Genomic DNA, 24,190 nt, shown 5'->3' on the forward strand with positions numbered 1-24,190 from the left:
TTGTTTCATTTATTTTACATCTTATTTTATTTACGAGCGTTTGGTTTACTCTTTCATTCAGCCCATTGGAAAATGGTGTATCAACAGCAGTGAATACTAGTTTTGTATTATTATTCATAAGAAATTGTTTGTATTCTTTCGAGTTTATTCCAGGGTATTGATCTGCTAACACTATGTCGACTTGGTAATTGTCTGTTACCATTTTTGTCAATTTTATAAAGTCCGTTGCACTTTGATTCTGTGATGTTAAAATATAAACGTACCTTGTAAAATGGTCAATTAATATATGGAGGTACTTCTTTGTTGACCGACTTCCACCAAATCCTCCAACAGTGTCTATAGAAACTATTTCAAATGGTCGTTTTGCTGGACCTAAATGTGACATCCATCCATATTTGGGTTTTCTTCTTGATTTGTTTTTCAAACAAATTTCACAGTTATTGCATATATTTCTTATATTTTTTAACAAGTTTTTTGCTGTATAAAATGGAGTAATCTTGTTTATCATCTGTGTTTGTCCTAAATGGCAGTAGGTGTAATGTGTCCTTTTTATTAGATCTATACTAAAATTTTCTGATATTAAAATTTTGTCTCTTTTTCTTATTTTTCTATAATAGATTCCATTCTTAAATGTCAAATTACTATTGTGTAAATCTCTTTGATCTTGTTGTATCTCTGCGATGTCTATTAGGTTAATTTTTCTTATGGATTCACTCATTTGTAAATCACTATAATAGTGGTTTACAAACTGAAGAAAATCGTCCAAATTTTCCTCTGGTTCTAATACTGGATTTCTGCTCAGACAGGCCGCTTCTTGGTTTGTTGCCCCTGGATTATATTTAACCCTAAAGTTGTACTGTGAGAAGTAGTAAGCCAAATCACCTAATTCTTCATCAGTTCTAGCTTTAAAATTCATATTTTCTAAGGGTTTATGGTCAGAATATACCTTAAATTCTTTGCCCATTAGCCAATGTTGCCAATATTTTACAGCTTCTTTTATGGCTAAGCATTCTAGATATATTGCTTTTTTCTTCTTTTGTGCTTCTGTTAATTTTTTTGAAAAATATGCCACTGGTCTACTATTACCATTTTCATCGTCCTGTTTTAGCACAGCTCCCACACCAATCATGCATGCATCTGTGTAAATTTTAATTGGGACGTTTGGGTCAAATATCTTCAGAATTGGTTGTGAACACAACCAATTTTTCATCTTATCGAAGGCTTCTTGACATTCTTTTGTCCAGATGAACATAACATCTTTCCTTAATAGGTTATATAGCGGTTCAAGTGTAACTGCTCTGTGTGGTATAAATTTTTGATGAAAATTTATTTTTCCCAAAAATTGACGGATATTTTTTCTCTTTTCCGGAACTGGAAAATCTTTTACAGCGGTCAGGTAATCCTTTAATGGTCTCACCGCAGTCCTGGATTTGTCAATAGGCCATATAGGCCGCGGCCTATGGGCGGCAGCGTCTTAGGGGCGGCAGATTTTACAGGAAGCTCACTTAATTATAGAGAATAAAGGTCAAACAAGTTCACAGGTTGTCTCATGGTTTTTTATACTAATACGTTAAATTCTTATAGAAACTCACATATCGAAAATTATCAATCCTAGGTATTTTTACCGTTTTTATCTACATAATAATATACTAATAATATCTACTATACTTACGGTGACCATATGTACTTATTTAAGTAGGACAGTACTTATTTTTAAATATTGTCCTAATGTACTTTAAAACCTTTCTAAGGACACGCAAATGTACTTATTTTTTCTAAAAAATGGATATTTTTTATCTTTTACTACTTTTAAACAAATTTCTTTGTATACTGCTCCAGGTATTGCAGCTTTTGTGTCTTGATGGTTTCCAATATTTCCATTCTTTTGTTGACTCTTCTCATGACTTCGTTGTTTGTTGTAGGCTCTTCCATGCTATCTTCAGGTACCTTCACCCACAGTTCAAATGCTTCCAAATTTTTAGTAGTCGACGCGTTAATTGAGCATGCTTCTATCCCGTAAAGCAGAGTCGAGAAAATATAACACCTTGCCAGCCTAACTCTCAAGTCTTAATTATTTCAGTTCTCTTGCACAAACTACCTTTCTCATTTTATTGAAGTTGGTTCTTGCCTTCTCTATTCGAACTATGATTTCTTTATAGTAATCGCTTGTGTGATTAATTATTGTGCCAAGATAGTTTTAGTTTTCAACTTGTTCGTTCTAAAGTTTTACCTTTAATTGTCAGGCTTTTATCATTACTTTGGGTTTTTGATATCCTCATAAATTTAGTTTTCTTGATAATCCATATTCTTCTCCATACTCAACTATCTTGTTCATTAGCTTTTGGAGGTCTTGGAGATTGTCCGCTATTATGATAGTATCGTTCGCATATCTAATGTTGTTAGTTGGCGTTACATTTACCTTTATTCCTACTGTTCCTCCCTCTAGAGCTTTTTTCATAATTTCTTCAGAGTATGCACTGAATAGTAGTAGTGACAATACACACCCCTGCCGTACTCCTCTTTTAATTTCGAACTCTTCTGATGTATGTTGGTTAATGCGTATGTGTGCCTGCTGTTTATACTTAATACAGATTTGTTATAATTCAAAGGTTAATGTATTGTAATTGTTTTGCTTTGAGGACGTCCATTAGCTCTTTGTGGCGGACTTTATCGAAAGCCTTGTTGTAATCTATGAAACAGACGTACATATCCTGGTTCACATCCAAGCATCTCTGGATTAGTAGGTTGAATGCAAACAGAGCTTCACGGGTACCTACGCCTCTACGGAATCCAAAGTGGGTTTCTTCAATATCCATATCAAGTGTTTGGTAAATGCGTTTATGAATGATCTTTAAAAACATTTTAAGTGTGTGAGACATCAGGCTTATGGTGCGGTGGTCGTGCACAAAACTTCACTGCACAAGTTACACATTTTTACACGAAATGTGTAACATATCTAGAAAACTGGAGTACAAATGTTCATGAATTTAAACTATTCAAAAGGATAGATTTAAGAAGTGAAATAACACGGAACAATGTTTGTTATTATCTCGAAGCTTTTAAATTGTATATCAAGGCAACCATGTTAAATGAAGATCAACTCTTTGACGAACTGGGAATTTTGAAAGACGTGGCTACAAGTGAAAAAATTTCTGAGTGGAACAGAGAAGAAAAAAATAGTCAGGATCGATGGCTTGAAGTTTTTAAGTATGTAGATCATGAACGTATAAATAAAGATCTTTATAATTAAAAATCTTTATTTATACGTCCATGGTGTAGATCAATTCAAACTGAAAAACTTACAAATATTATGCGAATTTATTTTTTGTCTTCCGGGTACTGGTGCGGCTATCGTGCGTTTATTTTCTGTAATAAATAATTATTGGACGTCGGAAGTCACAAATTTCCATATCCACTCTCAAGGCAGCGATGCTGGTGTACGCAAATTTTGATGAGACTTGTATGAAATGTTTCATTTACTTCAGTCGAAGACGGACCTTCTTAAATTAAATTATTTAAGTTCAGAAAAATATGAATGATGCAGAAAACCGGAAGAAGATGAGGCTATTCTAGGTCACTCATCTAAAAACTCTTAATTACAGGCTTGTAACTTTTTCAAAGTTAATATAATGTGTTATGTTTAGTTTAATTGATATAATTTTTTATGGTTAGCTACATAGTTTATTTATTTTTAATGCCAAAAAGTTATATTTGTCCAATAACAAGATACATTTTGCGTTTTTAATACATTTTTGTTTTTTGTACTTATTTTTTTTTAAAAAGATATGGTCACCGTAACTATACTATTATTGTGTGACTCTATCTGACTGATAGATAACAGCAGCGGGGCGACGACGCGGCGGGAGCAGTGACTCAATGCAGCCGAACATGAGCCGAACCACCTCCATTTCCTACCCGCGCTCGACATTCGACAAACCGCCCGCACAGTGCACAGTTCAAAGCGGCAGTGTTTTGCAAGCATCGATTGCATACGCTATGCTCGAGTCGCCTCGCTATTATCTATACAAAACACATAACGACTACTTACTTCTGAAGAAAAAATCAGTGATTCTCAATAATTATTTATTTATTTATATTTATTTAATCATTTATACTTTGTTGGTGAAAGTTTCTGTTGAAATAGGTAAGTTCTACACAATGGTAGCAATACTCTAATATATTTTTATCATTTACACTCATTAAATGAAAATTTTGCCTCATTAAAATGAAAGATACCTGCCTACCTTCTTACTAAGTAGGGGAAAGGAGGGTAAGTTGACGAATATAAGACTTAAAATTAAATTTTGACGTTCTTTAAGAAAAATAAAAATATTTTTTTGCAAACTTATTAAGTTTATACGTTTTGTAACTGATTTATGTATTTTTTTATTAAATACATATATTTTTTAAAAATTTGGAAAAATAAATATAAAACGTGTTCAGTTCGTTATCATACCCACACATGGAGTTAAGTTGACAAACTAATGTGGGTAAGATCACGAGGTACCTCTACCCTCTACATAAAAACTAAATGTAATATTATGAAAGAAAAATAGTTTAATAACAAAAATGCAACTAAATGGTACAGTGACAACAAGACCTCATCTTAAATTTAGATTCTTTTAATTCGGTACATTCAGCATGTGCCCAAAGTTTACACTTTAAACATTGAATTATGTCCCTTTCCCCTACCCGTTCTCTAACGAAAATATAGAAGATAGAAAGACAATATTGTGGTAGAATATATTAAAATTTGAGACATGTCATGACGTTTTCTAGTTGGCGCACACACTGGCGCAGTTATTCACGTCTTTTTTCTTTTTACAGATTGATAGCGTCCTCAAACTGACGGAAAATGAGTGATGGAAGGAAAAGACTTAGCGGTGCTGAGTACAGAAAAAATGCCAAAATAAAAAAAGATAAACAAGAACACGCACTTCAGAAGACCAGGAAAATAGAAGCTTTTTTTAAGAGTGAAAACAGCAACGAGGGTTTACGTAATGCACAAGAGAACTCGGGGATTAGTAATAATAAGGAAAATCAACATGAACAAGGTTCTGTTCCGGTTGAGGTGAAGAGCCTGTACCATCAAAAACAGTCAAATCAGTCGTGTCCAGTAAAACTTGTTCATCCTCCTGATTCTGACACCGAAATACCTTCAACAAGTAAGTGTTATTCAAAGTCAGATAACGAAGAAGTGGCTATAGTTACGACATCAACTGAAATTCATTCAATAACAAAACTAAACACAGATCCAGCCTTATGGGAAATAAACGATTTAACGAGAGATATTATTGCCAGAAATGGTTTTGAACAAAACAAGTCCTGTGATTTCACAAAAAGTGGAAGAATGTATTCCGATCATCGCCGTTATTTACCAAAAAATATATTTTACAGAAAAATGAAGAATAATGAAGTTAAAGAAAGGAATTGGCTCGTCTATTCGGAAAGCAAAAGCTCGGTATTTTGTGGACCCTGTATGGCCTTTGGATCTTTTGAGAACAAGACACAGTTTGACGAGCAAGGCTTCAATGATTGGAAGAATGCAGAAGTTCGAGTAGCTCAACACGAAAACTCTCCAAGTCATAAATCATGCATTCTCGCTTTAAGAGCTAGAAGTGTGATTCACGGCAATATCCAATCTTCCTTAACTATCCAACTTAACGAAGAAATTTCTTACTGGAAGAACATTTTAAAGAGGGTTGTTGCTGTTATAAAAGGATTAGCTTCTAGAGGTCTCGCTTTTAGAGGAAGTAATGAAAAGTATGGTGACCAGCATAGTGGAAATTACATTATGCTTCTGGAATTAATAGCAGAATTTGACCCATTACTAGCTAAACACATTGAAAGATATGCAAACCAAGGATCAGGAACAACTAGTTACCTATCGAAAACTGTTTGTGACGAATTTATTTCTTTAATGGCTGAAAAAGTATTAATATACATTAGTAATGAGATAAAAAAAGCAAAGTACTTTTCTTTGATTGTGGACTCAACACCGGATGCAGCACATATAGATCAGCTAACGCTTGTCATTCGATATGTTTTAGATAACGGAGAACCATGTGAAAGATTTATCAAATTCTTACCTTCTGTAGGACACAAAGCTCAAGAAATGTTTGATGCCATTACTATAGAGCTAGAACAGTTAAACATTAATCTCAAAGATTGCCGTGGTCAATCTTATGATAATGCCTCTAACATGTCAGGGATTTACAATGGTTTACAAGCTAAAATTCAAGAACAAGCACCATTTGCCATGTTTGTTCCTTGTGCAGCTCATTCACTGAATTTGGTGGGAACCTCGGCCGCTGAGTCTTGTCCAGAAGCCTGCCGCTTTTTCATGTTGCTGGAGGAGGTATATACTTTCTTCGTGAAGTCAACCGAACGTTGGAAAAAACTGATAAATGAGATAGGAAGAGGAAAGAGGCTCAAGAGAGTGAATCTAACTCGTTGGTCGGCTAGAGCAGATGCCTGTAAAAGTCTAAGAGATTTTTGGGATGAAGTAGTAACAGTTTTAAAAATTATTGAAAATGACACTACAGAGAAACCCGTCCCGCGAAATGAGGCAAAAGGAATTCGCATTAAATTAGAAAAACTTGAAACTGCTTTCATGGTCGTATTTTGGAATGCTATTTTGGAGAGATTAAATAAAGTAAGTATTCAGATTCAGAGCTCATCTGTAGATGTTTTGACGGTATCTGATCTCTATGGATCTCTAGTAGAGTTTACAATAGCAGAACGAGACAACTTTGACTATTTTGAAGAAAAAGCAATTGAGATGAGCGCTCTTAAGCAATATCAAGGTGAAATAAAGAGGCAACCTAAAAGAAAAAAAATGACGGATGAAACATCGAATGAAGAACCTGAAACACCCTACGGCTCCAGAGATTTTTTCAGAGTGGACACCTTTTTGGTCATCCTTGATAGACTGAGGGCTGAAATAGAAAGAAGGCATAATGCTTACTTAAACTTTAAAGAAAAGTTTTTATTTTTAACAAAAATTACTGAATTTTCAACACAAATAGTTACCGAAAAAGCCCAGTCGCTGGTGAAATATTATACCAATGATTTAGAGGAAGATTTGGTTCAAGAATGTGTGCATTTTCACAGTTACATTTCCTCTAGTAATGTTGCAGAATGTGCAGTGAAGCCTAGATCAAACTCATTGCTCAGTCTCTCAACGTTTTTGAGGAATCACTCGCTGTCTAATGTTTACCCTAACTTAGATATAGTTCTCCGCATCGCACTTTCGACTCCGGCTACGAATTGCTCTGGGGAAAGAAGTTTTTCCTGTTTAAAACGAGTAAAAAATTATCAAAGGTCTTCATTGTCTCAAGAAAAAATGAATTCTTTGGCTCTTCTCTACATAGAAGCAGAGATAATGAACACTACTTATAAACTATGATGATATTATAAATGATTTTGCTATTAAAAAGTCCCGTAAAAAATTGTAATTATTGTTTCCTTAAGCCCTTCCTAATGACTAATTCATTATTTTGATCAACCTTAGTTCGTTTCTTACTACATATGGAAAATTATTATTTTAGTAAGGTACATGGGGCGGCGCAAATAAAGTGGCCTACACTCGTAAACAATATAAATCCGGCACTGTCTCACCGAATTCTTTTCGATTATATGACCCAAATATTTTGCACTATTTTTCGCAAATGAGCATTTTGAGAATTTTAGTTTAAACCCTTCTTTCATAATTGTTTCCAATAATAAAGATATATGTGAAATGTGATCTGTGAATGTCTTTGAGAATATTATAATATCATCAATAAAGTTTATTGCAAAATCTGACATTTTATATTTTCTTATTATGTTACTCAGTATTCTTTGGAAAATGGCTGGTGATGTCTTCAATCCAAATGGTAGACAGGTCCATTGGAAGTGTCCCTCTTGTGTTACAAATGCTGTTTTATGTTTATCTTCAATTTTCATTGGAATTGACCAGAATGCAGAGTTAATATCTAATGTTGTAAAGTAATTACAGTTTACTGTTTTTATTATTAAATCTTCTATCAATGGAAAAGGCTGTGATTGAGGTGTGACTATTTTGTTAAGTTCTCGTAAAGTCTATACACAGTCTTGATTTTTCCCCTCTTCTTTTTTATATGCCAATGTAACAGGAGCAGCAAAAGGACTATATGATTCTTCAATTAAACCCTTTTCCAATAATTTTGCTACTTGATTTTCTATCTCTTTTCTGTCCTCCATTGTGCATCTGTAGGGGCGTTTGTAACAGTATTTTTCTACCATTAGATCAATGTGGGCTTCATAATCTTTAACTGTACCAACATCATATTTATCCTTGGCAAATACCGTTGCATATTTATCAATTATTTCTTCAATTTCAACTTGTTTATCTAAATCCAGATGATTTTTTTCTATTTCAAACTGATCAATGTTTAAATTTTCATTGAAATTAATTTTATATTCTCTTTTGACATATTTCTTTGATACCTATACATTCTATTTTATATTTTATTTGACATATTTACCTTTTTCTGGTGATTCTATATTTCTATCATTGTTATGTATAATCTCTAGTCTCTCATTGTGACTTATATTAAATTTTAAACAACAGTCCAAACCAGCTAAAAAATCATACTTAAATTCTTCATTTTCTATAACAAAAACATTCATTTCTTTTTCAACGTCTAAAATTTTTAATTTTAATGTAACCATACCTTTTGTTTTTGAACTACCATTAATTGTGTTTAGATTAACTGAATGTTTATTATTCCATTCCTTCTATTTTATTTTCAATATTTTTGAATTTATCAGTGACACATTGGATCCTGGATCATACAGTGCATTCACATTCAGTATGTTGTTTATTTTTACGTTGAACACAATTAATGGTATTATTGTAAGTTTTTTGGATTCTCGTTGCTCAATTCCACTTCTAACAGTGCATTGTGATTTATTGTCCTCACTTGACCAGCTTTATCTTTTTTTTCTTTAAACCAGCAATTCTCCTCAGAATGGAACCGTTTTCCTCTATTTGCATTTTCACATATTTTACAAGGAGTTTTTTCCTCTGATTGGCTGAATTTATTTTCTGCATATTTTTTCTTTTTCATTAGACTTCTAGTTGCAAGGTGTTCAAGTTTACCTATCTCATTGTACAAATCTTGGGTTAATATTTCTCTATCAATTTTATCTGCAACATTATTTGGTAGGCCAATGGCTATTAAATCTATTAATGTGCTTGTGTCAATGGATTTACTCACCTGCAATAGTAGCTTTTCCTTTTTTAGTGCATATTCTAATAAGGAACCAGTCTGGTATTTAAATGTGTGAGCATATCGGATTTGAGACCACCCTTTACTTCCAAAAGTTTCACAAAAATTATTTTTCCAGTCTTCCCAATCTGATTCTACTGTAAATTTTAGTATCATACAGCTGTACAGTCTATACTTGCCTTTTCAAGGAAAAATTTTAAAATTTCAATCTTTTTCTTTTCTTCTAGTATTAAACAACGTTCGCATTCTCTTTCAAATTCAGATAGCCATTGGTTTGCGTTTATATTTTTTCCATCAAATTTTTCAATCATAAAATCTTTTGCTATTGTCATCTGGGGGTGTAAAAATATGGCTTGTAGGTAATTGTAGAGAAGCCTACCTCCAAGATGCTCTCCATTCCTGTAGTCGTAGGAAGGTTGTGCTGTGTCCTAGGTGAGAGGTTAGTGTTTCCTCTCGTAGGATGCCTTTCTAGGCGTATCTTTTACGGTGTTTTGCTTCAATCTAGCACCCTGAAAGGCAAGAGGGTTCTAGGTGGTGAATAAATAAACAGCACAGTTGAATGGATGAAAAAGCAGCAGCACAGGATCTCAAACACGAGGCATTTCGCCTGTGAAACGGCCAAAGGCCGATGTGGAGGCCGAAGCCCCAGCTCGTAGGAGCGCTCGTTACGACGAAGGTTAGGCGAAGTAAGAGAGAGAATTAGAAAATTCACTTTAATTTATACCCTCCGAAGTATTAAAATAAGACGCAATAAAATTAGCAAAGCAAAAACCGACCAATCAGGAAGCTTCCTGGCTGGTGGGCGGAGGCTAGGAAAAATCAAACGTGGAGATATACGCGATTTGATGACACCCCCCCTGCTGCCAAGAACCTGTGCTGCCTTGTCTTTTATTTAAAAAAGAACATACAATGTAGGTAAAAAAATTCGTAAAAATTAGATGAAAATTAAAAATAGTACGACAACTTTAGGGAAACAATGGGTAGAACCTTTATTTAGAGGTTTCCCTAAAGTGTCAAAAAAAAAATTAAAATTCGAACAAATGTTTCGTAAAATTACATAAAAATTAGAAGTAGTGCGACAACTTTAGGGAAACAATGGGTAGAACCTTTATTTAGAGGTTTCCCTAAAGTGTCAAAAAAATTCGAATAAATGTTTTCTTTTCGTCATGTAGAATTCAAAAAAAAATCGCTTATTTAGTAAAATCTTACAATGTCGAATACTATTGAGTAAAGTTTACAGGGTGTATATAAAAAAAAAGAACAGTTGACACCACGCTTATAGGTTACGCTTAAATAATAATAAGGACCCTAACATTAATTTCAGTTCAAAGTTCAAGCTCAAGACGCAAGAAGAAACGTCTAAGGTAGGTTTACAATAGAATCTAACGTAAAATAAAAAATAATTAAACGTCTAAGATAAGTCGAACATAAAAAAAAAATTTTCGTATATCCGCCCTAAAGCACCAGGTCGATACGAAACTACACGGTGGAGGTGGCCATACACCGTCCACCGGGTACCACGGAGGAGGTCCATCATCAAGTGGGTGTGTCCAGTTCTCAGCTGCCCCGAACAGACCGATTATGACACATCCCACTAACGCAAGTTTAGAGTAATTGTACACACGGAGAAGACGATCTCGACCTGGACAACATCCTTCAGGGAGGATTCATCCACCAAGGTGGATCGTAGAAAACGACATGAAAGCACATCCTAAATGTACTTTTAATATAAACTCAAATTTTACGTATGTGAAAAAAAGAAAAATTTCGGTTTGCGATCTAATCTTAATAGAAATAGTGGTAAAAGGCAGAATATAAACGTTAGTAACTAGTGGTAGTAAAAAAAAATTAATTATTAAACAAGCGACTTAGACGGATTTTTGGCAAAGGTAAAGAAAAACTTTTAAACTTAGAAAACTTTTCGAAAGTCACAAGCGACTTGTAAAATTTTTCGTTAGGACAAAATTCAATCAACTTAGAAAAATTTTAGTGAAAAACAACTATCATTTTACGGACTTAGAAAAATTTTCATACAACAAAAAATGCGAAGTCAGAGACTTAGAAAAATTTTAGTGAAAATTAAAAAAGTAAATGTAAAATAATGGACTTGTAAAAATTTTTGCAAAAAATTAAAATAATTGACTTAAAAGAATTTAGTGAGAAAAATTGAATTTCATGACTTAGAAAAGTTTTCAGCAAAGTAACAATAAAACAGTAAAATTCTGAGAGCCAAAAATCCATCTAGACGTGTATGTATGTACAACGGTTAGACATATGCATAAGAGATGTCTAACAAAACTATGCAGATACGGACTTAGGCCGCATATAACGCTGCATAGTTACAACGAAACGGTGTCAGAAGGGCAGAACTTCTGATAAACCCACCAAATAAATTTATTTACAACGACGAAACATAGCCAAAGTGCGCTTTTGCGGAGTATATCCGCACTTCCAGGCGCAAAGACAAGTTATAGATAGACAAATGTGTCGAATCCTTGTGGAGGCCGGACTCCTATTTGACACAAGGTTTCCTCGACGTCAGTTCGAAACCAACGAACTTTCTTTTGACGGAGGATAAGGCGAGAGACGCAGGAAGATAGCTTCCGTCTCAATCGCAAAGAGTCAACTTCCAATGTTAATCTGCCGGTTCGGCGAAATCGGACACACGAACATACTGGCAGAAAAACATGCGACTATATCGCATAGGAGAATTGACTCTGTGTGTTCTAGTCAGTAGAACAACAAAGAAAACGAAAAAAAACAAAATCGGAAGGTAAAAAGCTAGATGTGGGTGCTGCTATCCCACCAACCAACTGTACAAACGGGTGTGCCGGACCCTAAAAGTTAGAAAAAATGCAGTGTGATATATTAGAAGAAGAAAAAAAAAACAATAAAAACAAAAACTTTAAGCCCTCTCAACAACAACAAGCGCGGAGGCAACGTGAGGTGTCAATTGGTCAATGACCCCCCTAAAATAATCTCATAAAAATACCAATTTTATTAAAAATATCTTTTATCTAAAACTTCACTCTGAAATATAAAATTCTCTCTCAGCAGTCTGCATTGGCAAAACAAATATAATAGATATAATAACGTCGCGCCTCGCGCTATACACAAGCCCGTGGCTGGGCCGTATTTTAAATTGTCTATATACAGTTCTTATGGCTTATGGACAAATGCATGTAAAATAGAAAAGAGACGGCAGATAGCAATTTCGTGGGCGAGAGTGGGAGTGACCTTTCCGTCGTATACCTCTAGTAGAGTCGACGGCCTCACGTTTAGTTAGTTACCGTCTGCTGACCGCACTTCACGGCAGGTCTATATCGATCGCGGCGTATTTGCGTAATTTATTTTGTTTTGTTGGATTTTTTTGTGATTGTAACAAAAACAAGATGAGTGTTGTTGACGAAATAATTGCCTTAAAATCTGCTGGAACACTAAATTATGAACGGCGGCTTGAGAAAAAAGAAAGTGGTCGACCAAAACCAAACATGAATTTAAAACAAACAACAAAGGATAGGGGTAAGGACATTCAAAGATATTTTAAAGAATCAATGTACAATTTGTGTGATTGGATTTGTGGCTGCAGTGTGAGAAATGCATTTTTTTGCTATCCGTGTTTACTGTTTTCGAATGACGCTGTATGGGCGAAAAATGGAGTAACTGACATTAAGCATTTAAAAGTGAAAATTACAAAACATGCCTCTTCAACTACTCATATAAATTCATCAATGAGTTACGCAAGTTTAGGACGTGTTAACATAAGACAGCAACTTGATAGTGTATATCGTAAATCTGTGCATGACTTTAATGAATTGGTATCTAAAAATAGGTATATTTTAAACAAACTAATCGACTGTGTAAAATTTTGTGGAGTTTTCGAAATTGCATTGCGCGGTCATGACGAAAGTGACAGCTCCAATAATCGTGGAATTTTTCTGGGCCTTATCGATTTTGTTTCTGAACTGGATTTAATGTTTAAAGAACACATTGAAAAAAGTACAGTATTTAAAGGAACATCGAAAACAATTCAGAACGATATTTTAGAATCAATGTTAGCCATTGTGCATACTCATATCATGAAGGAGATTGGCCAGACAAATTTTGTGGCCATTCAAGTAGATGAGACCACAGACAGCTCCAATAAAACGCAGATGATTATCATATTGCGATATGTATTAACTGGTATTGTACATGAAAGATTTTGGAAATTTGTTAACCCCCTACCCAGATAGCAAAATGTGATTCATAGGACATTCATAGAATGTCCTAAAAGAATAATGGAATATTCAGTGAATGTCCCCTAGATATATATATTCTTATAGAATATTCCTAGGACCAGCGTTTTGTTCAGTCCTAGCGATATCCGACGGATATCTCTGGAGAATATTCCACTAATATCCCAGATATTCTATGAATATCATATAAACGTTCCGCATTCAAAGAATATCTTCAAGTGATATTCCACGCATATTTCAGATATTACCGGGATATCCTAAAGACATTCAAACAGGTACATTCGGGGAAGCACTCCAAGGAAATATACCATGAATATTGCAGATATTCCTTGAATGATCCATGAATATCCAGGCTCGCACATTCAAGGGGCAATGCTTTCGGGAATATCCTAGATATTCCTTAAATATTCTCTGGGCTTTCCAAGTAACATATTTAAAGAATATTCGCATGCACATTTTGCACTGCAGTAATATTTTATGTAAATTAGGCCGAGTGCACACAGATAAAGCAAAAACATAATTAATAACAAAACTTTTGAGTAATGGTATTAGAAGCGGTTTTTTCTTCTCGATTAATAGGACACACATTGGTAAAGCAAAACGTTGTAGGTTGTATTGCTTCACCAATGTGTACTCGCTCTATTAACCAAGAAAGAAAAACTGCGCTGAACATTTTCTATAATTGCGTTTGCTGTATCAGTATGCACGCGACCTTTGCACAATTTGGGGAAATATATGAATGAGAATATTAAAATATTAACTAATATTAATTAACTCTTTATTTCCAAATTAAAATTAATTGTGTGTTCTTCGTTTTTCTTCATCCTCTCTTTGGCTTTTGCCAGCCATTTGCTTATGGCTACTTCGACTTCCTTAGATGTACAATCTATATGTAGTTTCAATATAGATTCTAAAAAAAATATTTATTTTAGTTTTCATATTTGGATTATCTATACAGGGTGCGGCAGATAAACCATTGGTTAGAAAGATCTCGAGAATTAAAAGGCACTGAAAACTAAGAATTGGAATGTAGGGATTTTCAAGGGTGAACTATTTAGTACAAATCAGCATCCTTTTGCTACTTCCGGTTACACCGGAAGTTGGTTATAACTTTGTTTTTTTTTAATGGGACATCTTGAATTTTATGGCATTTTTAGATTGTCCTTTAGGAGCTGATTTCACTGATCTATCACATTTAAGTCCAAAGGTGAATAGTTCCGAAGATATAGGGTGTTAAAAATCGATATTTTTAAATTTTAGGAATTTTTTGTTTTAAAAGTATTGATTATTGGTCAGAACGGATTACATTTTCCTATCCTAACTTTTTATTTACTATACATTGACATTTAATTGAAACAAATACAGGGTAGTCGAGAATTCCGAATTTTTGACCATCCTGTATTTGTTTTAATTAAATGGCAATGGATAGTAAATAAAAAGTTAAGATAGGAACATGTAAGCTATTTTGAACAATAATCAAAATACTGATAAAACAAAAAATTCCTAGAATTTAAAATTATTGATTTTTATCACCCTATGATCAAAATCGGAAATACTGTAGCTGTTTTGTAGTAGGTACATGACAGGCTATTTTTGACTACCTATTCCATGAACTTTTATTTGCCAATTTTATATGTAGTAGGGCCATAATACTACATAAAATTGATAAAAGTTTATACATTATTTCCGATTTTAACTTGATACAGTTTACCCAAATAAGCCGGTCATAGTGTATTGGAACTTTCTTATGCAGGGTGCATAAGAAACATACATATCAATGCAGGGTACATATCAATTTTGAGTTTTCAGTGATCTTTAATTCTCGAGATCTTTTTAACCGGCCGTTTACCTGCGGCACCCTGCATAAGAAAGTTCCAATACACTATGACCGGCTTATTTGGGTAAACTGTATCAAGTTAAAATCGGAAATAATGTATAAACTTTTATCAATTTTATGTAGTATTATGGCCCTACTACATATAAAATTGCCAAATAAAAGTTCATGGAAGAGGTAGTCAAAAATAGCCTGTCATGTACTACAAAACAGCTACAGTATTTCCGATTTTGACTTGATACATCAATTTTAACTCACCAACATTTCTATCTATCTATCTCACGCTTTCAATTGTAGTAGGTTGAAGAACTTTCATTAGAATATTTAATTATTTTGACTAAATCTTTATATACAGGGAAACATATTTCAAGTTCTATGTAGAAACAATCAATGACAAGTATTATTTTAAGAAAATTGCTGCCTTCTGGTAACTCTAAATTTAGCCTGCTCCTTTAATATTCGCTGTGAGTTCTATTTAAAATAAATACTGAGGAATTATTATTTAATTCATTTACTGGGAATCGGTCAGGAATATAAAAAAATTCTTTTGTTTCTGTACGTTTCGGTTTATTTTAATTTAAACCATTTTCAACAGTTTGTCCATCTCATAGAGGTTAGTCGTTAGTGGTTTCGTGTGTCAAATATATTTATATTTATTTATTTATATTTGACACACGAAACCACTAACGACTATATATAACCTCTCTGAGGTGACAAACTGTTGAAAAGGGTTTAAATTAAAATAAACCGAAACGTACAGAAACAACAGAATTTTTTTATATTCCTGACCGATTCCCAGTAAATGAATTAAATAAAATTTGACGGTCATAAAACAAACTTATAATACTGAGGAATATTATTTTTGATAAACTTGTTTAATAATCTGATTTATTTCTACACAAAACTGTCAAATTTTAACAAAATATATACTCACTTATTACGGCAGTGCAAATTAGAGTCTTATTAAAGGGATTTTTCCCCTTATGACCTTGAAAACTGTAGATAACTGCTAATTGATCATTGAAGATTTTTTTCAAGCATCTCCTGACACTTTCCTTGTAATCAAAACCTCCCACCTGACGCATGTAAATAACCTGCAGACAGTCACTTATTAGATTTCTAACTGTAGTCTAACAATTTTTATTTGAGTGTGATTCATTGTTGAGAATGCGCTTGAATCTCCTTTTGATATAGATACAGATGAATCGTACTCAAATAAAAATTGTCAGAATATAAACATTGAATATTTTCAATACAAAGTCTCAGAAAAATTTTAAAAATATAAGAATATCACTCACAAAGTTGTCTAGATTTGTAGCATTTTCTAGTAGCTTTTCAACGTCTCCTAGTTCTTCTAAGGTGGATAGAGGTAATTTCTTATGAACTTCATCATCAGTTATATCTGTACTTTTTTGTTGCCCTCTGATTATAGTGGACAATTCATCCACTTTTCTGTCAATTTCACTAAGTTTTTGTTCTTGTAATTCTAACGTTCTTTTTATTCTTATTAAATATGAAATTGCAGTTTCTTGAGCATTGGCATCTAAAACAAAAATCAAAATTATTGACCAAATAGCAACTACATAGGTGCTTTCACTGTAGTATTGAGCCGTACTTTTTGTTAACAATTCATATTGTTTTCACGCAAACCATCAATTTTTTTAATTGTTAAAAAATCAGTTTGACATCTGTAAAGTTGATTTACAGCCAATACATAAACTGAAATTAGTACTTAAGCACAATGTGAATGGTCTTTAATTTTAGAAATTCAATAACAATTAGAAAATAACTTACTTGTTGGTGTGGGTTTGGAAGTTTCTTGCACGGTTTTTACTTCCTGTTTGTTTTCTAATCCAATATTTGGATGAGTTCCTAAAAGATCATAGTTATAAATAAAGCTTATGTAAAAATACACATTAAAGAATGTGCCACAGCACTTGAATTTGTACTCCAATCTGTCGAACGGTACGTTTGTCAGTTCACTTGCTTTGGTGGTAGATATATGCAAGTGACTATAACACTATGAGTTCATATCATATATTATATTTACAGTACAGCAAGTTAAAATGAATCATCACCTCATAAAACTTATTTTATTATTAAAAATGTGCTCACTTGATTTAGATGGGGTACACTTTTCATGTTGTTCTTTCTTAGACTCTGCAATAAAATAGAATTACAAAATTAAAATTTATAATAACACCTTTTTAATTTTACAACTTACTAGGAAATGAATGTTCAAAAACCAGATCTGACCCATCTGAGTCCTGCTCACTACTACTGCTCGCTATTTTCCTTGGTTTAGGAGGTCTCTTTTGTGGTAACACAGTTTCTTTATCTGATTTGTAATTCTGGCTATTGCACGCTTTACTAGCTCTAATGTGAGCTTTGTTAAACAGTACAAATTCTGTCTGGCTTTCTAACACTGCCTCATGTATTGGCCATTCCTCTAAGGGGTCATATTCTTCAATAATAAAGTTGGATAACTCCTTCTCAGTATGATCGTCCACGGGAGGAAATTTACAAAGTTTGTTTGCTTTGTCATACCACTTAGCTGGTACTGCCTCAATTGTTTCACTTTCTGGAAATCTCAAAACAACCCAAGGCATTTCTTCAACAAATTCTTTGTAGGTTTCCAGTGTTCCATAAAAAAAGATATGTAACTTATTAAAATATTGTAGAATTTTATGATTTTATGTGCAATAAGATTGCTTCCTGATAATAATTCAGTAGTGCTCTTCAATAAATAAGGTAATAAAAATAATAAAAACAATAAAATACAGGCTGCATATACCCAAAATAACCATAGGTGCAGTTTTAATTTTTTTAATATCAGCCTAACATGCATGCATATCTCCACTTTTTTTATTTCACAAATACAGAAGCTACAAATATAACAACTCTTTCTTGATAATAAAAAATAAACCAACTTTAAGGTTGATCTTACTATAATGACGAACATTTCTTCACCATTTTTTAACAATTTTTTGTAATTTCTTTTTTATGTAATTGAGAGTTAGTTGGTGTAAAAGGTTTACGTATAATAATTTATTCTAATTTTAACTACGAGCCTATACTGAATCAATATATATGATGGAACTCTTTTAAATAACTGGAACTGGGACTATTTAAAAGTAATTTTAAAAGAAAATTAAAAAGTATTTAAAAAATGGTCAAGGAACATTTCTCAGTAGGGTAAGATCAACCTTAATAAATACCGAATCACCATGCAGGAAGCATCTTAATTGTTACATATATTACTATTCAGTGCAGTAGAGGTGCAACTACAAATTTGTTATTGTAAGGCATTCTACAGCATTTTAATGCTATATCTGATATTGGCCAATATTTTAAAGTACTTAAATTTTCTACTAAAAATATATCCAAGTTTGATGAATTACAAGGAATGTTAAAAAAGTCAGATTTACTCTGATATTCTGAACCTATTACTACATTCTGATGTAATCTAGGGCAATATACAATATTTTTTATTTCAATAATTGACTTATCTTTTAGGATGCAACAAGAATCTTTTAAAGAAAGAGATAATGCAAATTTCTCAAAGCATATTTTTTTAAATTCAGGCCCTGTAGTATCGTCTATTAAAACACCCCCTACATATTCTCTTTCTAAACAAAATTGGAAAGGAATTTCCTTATTTCTATTTTGTGGAGTAAATTGAATTTTATTAGTGTTTAGTTCATAATTACGCCGAATAATTTGCTGAAGAGGTTTGTCATGCTATCTAACCTGCTTAAGTAAACTCTGCAAAAAATTTTCACTAGAAAAATTACTGAAATTCTCTAATGAACCAAATTTTCGACAGTCATCAGCTAAATGCAGCAGATTATGAAAATTGTGTGACATTATTTGTTTACCATATAACCTCTGAACGGTTTCGACAAATTTTCTTAATAAAGCCTCTGCATAATCTATTACATCTACATTGTTGCTATCTGTCAAACTTAATAATAAATGTATTGAAACGGAAAGCATTAAAAAATTTTGATATTTTTGCTTTTCTATTATATCTTTCAAAACAACTGGACCTGTGTAAATTAAAAACTGTCTATATTCAGTAGCTTTCCAGCGTTTTGATTCTTTTAAAGTTCGAGGTTGACGAGAAAATTCTGATGGAATATAACCAGACATTTCCACCAACTTTGCAGATATATTTTCAATTTGTCTACTGGATAGTTTATGTGGAGGTCGCCCGTTACACCAAATTCCACAAACAATTTTTTTTACAACTCCTAATGCAATTAGGTGCATGTAGTCTAATGGTATATCAGTTATTAGATTTATGTTTTTAATTTCACTTAGAATGGTAGTCCCTGTATGATGATCTGAATCATCCTGCTTACTAAAATTATCATGTGTTCTTTTAATAAAATTCAAATCTGTAAAACACACTCTATCACTTATATATTCCCCTTCCTGAGTACATTTTGTACATGAACTGTAGCCGGAATGTCCTTTAATTTTTAGTATCGAAGCCTTTGCAACTGCATCAAATAAAAACATACTAATTTTAAATGCATAGGATTGTCCAAACACCACAACTCCATTTTGAATTAAATTATTTGCCTCATCCACAAATTCAGACAAAAAATTGTTAAAATCATGAGGTTTTTCATATCCGTGATAAATCCCTATCAAAAATACTGGACTGTTTAAACTACATTTATTATTTATTCCCAAAATCGGATAAACTTGACTAGCTGAGCTTTTTGACAATGGTAGGCCATCAATATTTATACCTATTTCTATACAATCTCGAGCTGTGGGTTTCATATTAAACTTTTTATAATGATTTTCTAAACCTTGTTCTATACCAACATGACAGTAATGACCGGGAGTTACATTTCTCATAATAGTACACTTTGGAGTGTATAAGAAGGTTCTTGGATCATGAGGTAATTGAGAGAGATTATTACTTTCTTCTGAGGAAAAGGATCTTAAAATATCTAACAAAGCTCTGAGTGATGAATGGGGTACACTATATGAAACGGCCCAGTCTCGCAATTTATTGAACCCTGTTGAATTCCTTGGTTTAATAAAAAATGTAGTATCAGAGTTTAAAATCTGGTTTGGAACAGTTTCTAAATTATGAATTGTTTCATTACTGGACATTACTGTATCTAAATCACTCTCCTCACTACTTAAATTAATTATTGGATCACCCATACATTCATCGGAAATATCAGATTGTGAGGCTACATTAATAAACTCATTAGAAGATCCTTGATCATAGTTAGTTTTTACTGTGGTTTTACTTTCACGTGTTCCCGCATTTTCCTTAACATAGTTTAGAACTTGAACTATTTCCCTATTTGTTCTTAGATAAAAATTACGGTTTCGTTTTAACATAGTATGCTTTCGTGGCATTTTATAAAGTAACTTAAAATTGTACTTACATTAATATCCACAAAATTTTGGCCGATGCTTGTTTAAAAAGTCGCCTATTGCTACTTGCTTGCTTTGCTTGCCGAGAATGGAGAATGCCGATGCCACAAGCCGATGCCGCCAAAATGATCATGGAACAATGGTGTTACATCAAAGAATACACCATGGAGTGATTATAGATACTTGATTTGTTCTCTTGTTTATGTTTTGACGTGATTAAAACAAAGCTACAACTATTAAACTTGCTTCTTTTTCATAAACATCATTATACACTTGTGCTATTCCATTGCATTGAACAAAAACAAAAGTTTGACAGCAGACAGCACGACCGTCAATTCTTCTTCGGTTTTTCACTATGTACACATGGCCCTTTACTATTTAGCTTTTTAGAAATGTCTTAAAAGAATATTCTGGGGATCTGCTCCCAAAGAATATTCCTCGAGAGATATTCTAAGGATGTGCTACTGAAGAATATTCATCGAGAAATATTCTTAGAATTTACCCATAGTATTGTTCTATGGATATTCTGTTGGGAATATTCACAGAATATTCGTCCAAGATATATATATTCGGCCGATATTCCTGGAATATTCGGAATATTTATATTCTTTTCAGGACATTGAGAGAATGTCCCAGGAATATTGCATGCTATCTGGGTAGGTACTACAGCACAACATTTAACTAATGTAATATTGGAAGAACTTCAATTATTAAAAATTAATGAAGCACCTGAAAAATTGATTGCCCAAAGTTACGATGGTGCATCAGTCATGAGCGGTAAACTGGGAGGAGTACAAACAAAAATTAAAGAAATATACCCAAATGCACACTTCATTCACTGCTATGCCCATCAATTTAATCTTATCCTCCAAAAAGCGGCGAGTCAACACAAACCGATAAAAATATTTTTTGCAAATTTACACGGATTTTCGTCCTTTTTCGGCCGATCTCCAAAACGTACGATGGTTCTGGATAGAGTGGTTAAAGTAAGGCTACCTAAAGCTGCGCCTACTCGATGGGCTTTCAATACAAAATGTGTTGAAATTGTATACACTTATAAAGATGATTTAAAATCTTGCTTAGAGGAAATTATTGATGAGGAGCAAGATGGTAACAATATAAATCAAGCAACTGGTTTAAAAAGACATTTGGAAGATGAGCATTTTTTATTTTGGTTAAATTTTTTCCATAAAATAATGCCCCATGTTGATATATTGTTTAAACAATTGCAAATGCGAGACATTGATGTTATATCTGTCAAAAATTGTATCCTGTCTTTTAACAACAATATCCAAATAATTAGAAATACTATTTTGGAATCAGAAGTACCAAGCACATCAACAGCAAAAAAAAGAAAAACTACTGCAGAGGATCCAAAGCGACGAACTGCACTTGAAATTTGTGATATTATTATATCTGAAATAAATCACAGGTTTAGTTTCAATGATCATCTCATGATTTCACAGTTATTCTACATAGAGAAATTTGAAGCATACACTACCAACTTTCCGCAAAATATTTTAAAAATGGTGACGGCTAATTATCCCACAGTGAATATTTCCAAACTAAAATCGGAACTTGAAGTCTTATATTGTCGTGAGGATTTTCGCAATAGTGCTGGTGCAGTAGCCATACTTCAGCTTTTTATTAACATGAATTTGTCTGAAACATTTTCTGAAGCAGTGAAGTTATTAAATATTTTGTGCACACTCCCTATGACAACCGTGGAAAGTGAGAGATGTTTTTCTACTTTAAAAAGAGTAAAAACATTCCTGCGTAATACGATGGGACAACCTAGACTTAGTGCCTTGTCTATGCTGAGCATCGAGAAAACGCTTGTCAAGAGCATTCCAAATTTCAATGAGAAGGTCATAGACTATTTTGCAGAACTAAAGGATAGAAGAATTGACTTAAAATATAAAAATATTTAAAGTAAGTTTCGTTTTAATAAATTTACAATTTATTATACTATAAATATTCCTATCTATATATCAGTCAATAACCTGTTCATACCATTTTTCCTATATTTTTTAAAAGATTTACTCTAAAAAAAGACAAATTTAATTTTCGGAAAACTAGGGTAAATAGTATTGAGTTTTATCTAAGTCTGTATTTTTTATCTAAAATATAAATGCTAAAAGATCTTTTAAATACTTTAAAAAATCAACAGTTTGAAGTTTTCAAACCAAAATGACCCCCCTGAAGATTGACCCACGAGCCGCCGCTGCCAAAAGGGCAGAGGGATGAGAAGAGGGGGGAAAAAGGCACGCCCTGTGTTGATTGCTGCAATCAACACCCGGTGTTACCCCCCCCCTACTTCGAAGATTTCTACGCAGATCGAGCACCATCTGACATCGGTGCAACTACGCAGAAATCTTAGAAAAGTACTGGCTGATTCCACTAACAAAAAGATGGACTCCATGCATGTTTCCCCCTTCTATGTGTGCAAACCTATCATCGGAGACCCAAAATTTGTCCAGGTCCTGCAGAAACCTGGAACAAATGCAGTCTACCGCGACAGGAAGCACACAAGAGCCAGAAACAAGCAAAACGACCAAACACTGACGTATATATACAAAACAAAAAAAAAGTTAATACAGTGGAACCTCGATAACTCGGATTAATCGGGACCGCGGCCGATCCGGGTTATCGAAAATCCGGGTTAGCCGGAGAATATAGTAAAAATTAATAAATAACCTCCATTACAATTACAAAAACATGAAACACATATGCACAGTACACATCTAAATTACGTATAGTTGTATAGAGTGTAGAGTTTTGTTCATTTCTTGGTAAAAAACTCAGTCATACTGTAGAGATGTACCGACACCATAATATGGTAGGTCTGGATCCTGCGTACAAAAAAAAATTGATAAATAGCAAGCTGAAAATTTGTTATTAGCTTAAGGGTGTCTAGTCGGACAAACATTAATATATGGGAACACTGGAACAGGGGAAGTTTTAACTGTGGAACAGGTTAAAAATTTGGAACGGTCAGACCACGAAAACGGCACATGTATTTTTTTCCGACAGAACAGACTTAAACTCTCCGAACAGAGATTAAACTCTCATGCAAAAATCAGACTGCTATTTATCACCAAATTGGCGTTTTAATGAGTGGAACATGTAGAATATGTCAAATGACAGGAATTATGACAGGTGATAAATAGCAGTCTGATTTTTGCATGAGAGTTTAATCTCTGTTCGGAGAGTTTATGTCTGTTCTGTCGGAAAAAACAAATGTGCCATTTTCGTGTTCTGACCGTTCCAAATTTTTGACCTGTTCCACAATTAAAACTGCATGTTCCAGTGTTCTCATATATCAAAGTTTATCCGACTAGACACCCTTAAGCTATTAATAAATTTTTAGCTTGCTATTAATCAACTTTTTTTTCATACGCGGGATCCAGACCTATGGTAGCATAATATCATATTATGATGCTGCAATAAATTTATTT

At 33.3% G+C, this 24,190-nt stretch overlaps 2 protein-coding genes across 2 annotated transcripts; one reads left to right on the forward strand and one right to left on the reverse strand.

Annotated features, from left to right (window-relative positions):
• Nucleotides 1-3,967: 3,967 nt before the first annotated feature.
• LOC126890233 (zinc finger MYM-type protein 1-like) lies at nucleotides 3,968-13,805 on the forward strand. Its single transcript, XM_050659087.1, has 3 exons — nucleotides 3,968-4,144; nucleotides 4,828-7,147; nucleotides 13,734-13,805. The coding sequence occupies exons 2-3, from the start codon at nucleotides 4,856-4,858 to the stop codon at nucleotides 13,803-13,805; spliced, it is 2,364 nt and encodes a 787-aa protein (XP_050515044.1). The 5' UTR covers nucleotides 3,968-4,144; nucleotides 4,828-4,855.
• A 448-nt stretch (nucleotides 13,806-14,253) lies between these two features.
• Nucleotides 14,254-21,029, reverse strand: LOC126889527 (uncharacterized). The gene is made up of 7 exons (XM_050657877.1): nucleotides 20,744-21,029; nucleotides 17,551-17,949; nucleotides 17,442-17,486; nucleotides 17,121-17,198; nucleotides 16,625-16,869; nucleotides 16,261-16,420; nucleotides 14,254-14,402 (listed from the first exon to the last, which is right to left on the reverse strand). The coding sequence occupies exons 2-7, from the start codon at nucleotides 17,933-17,935 to the stop codon at nucleotides 14,263-14,265; spliced, it is 1,053 nt and encodes a 350-aa protein (XP_050513834.1). The 5' UTR covers nucleotides 17,936-17,949; nucleotides 20,744-21,029; the 3' UTR covers nucleotides 14,254-14,262.
• Nucleotides 21,030-24,190: the final 3,161 nt, after the last annotated feature.

The sequence above is a fragment of the Diabrotica virgifera genome, chromosome 8 (genome assembly GCF_917563875.1).
Source record: "Diabrotica virgifera virgifera chromosome 8, PGI_DIABVI_V3a".
Classification (NCBI taxonomy): domain Eukaryota; kingdom Metazoa; phylum Arthropoda; class Insecta; order Coleoptera; family Chrysomelidae; genus Diabrotica; species Diabrotica virgifera.

Excerpts from the sequence above, each read along its gene's own strand:
- LOC126890233 (XM_050659087.1), top strand. The coding sequence starts at position 4,856 with ATGAGTGATGGAAGGAAAAGACTTAGCGGTGCTGAGTACAGAAAAAAT. Across the intron at positions 7,148-13,733 it reads GTAATGTTGCAGAATGTGCA|ATATTACCGGGATATCCTAA; the intron begins GTGAAGCCTAGA and ends CGCATATTTCAG.
- LOC126889527 (XM_050657877.1), bottom strand. The coding sequence starts at position 17,935 with ATGCCTTGGGTTGTTTTGAGATTTCCAGAAAGTGAAACAATTGAGGCA. Across the intron at positions 16,421-16,624 it reads CTACAAATCTAGACAACTTT|GTTATTTACATGCGTCAGGT; the intron begins GTGAGTGATATT and ends GACTGTCTGCAG. Across the intron at positions 14,403-16,260 it reads AATTTGCACTGCCGTAATAA|AATCTATATTGAAACTACAT; the intron begins GTGAGTATATAT and ends TATTTTTTTTAG.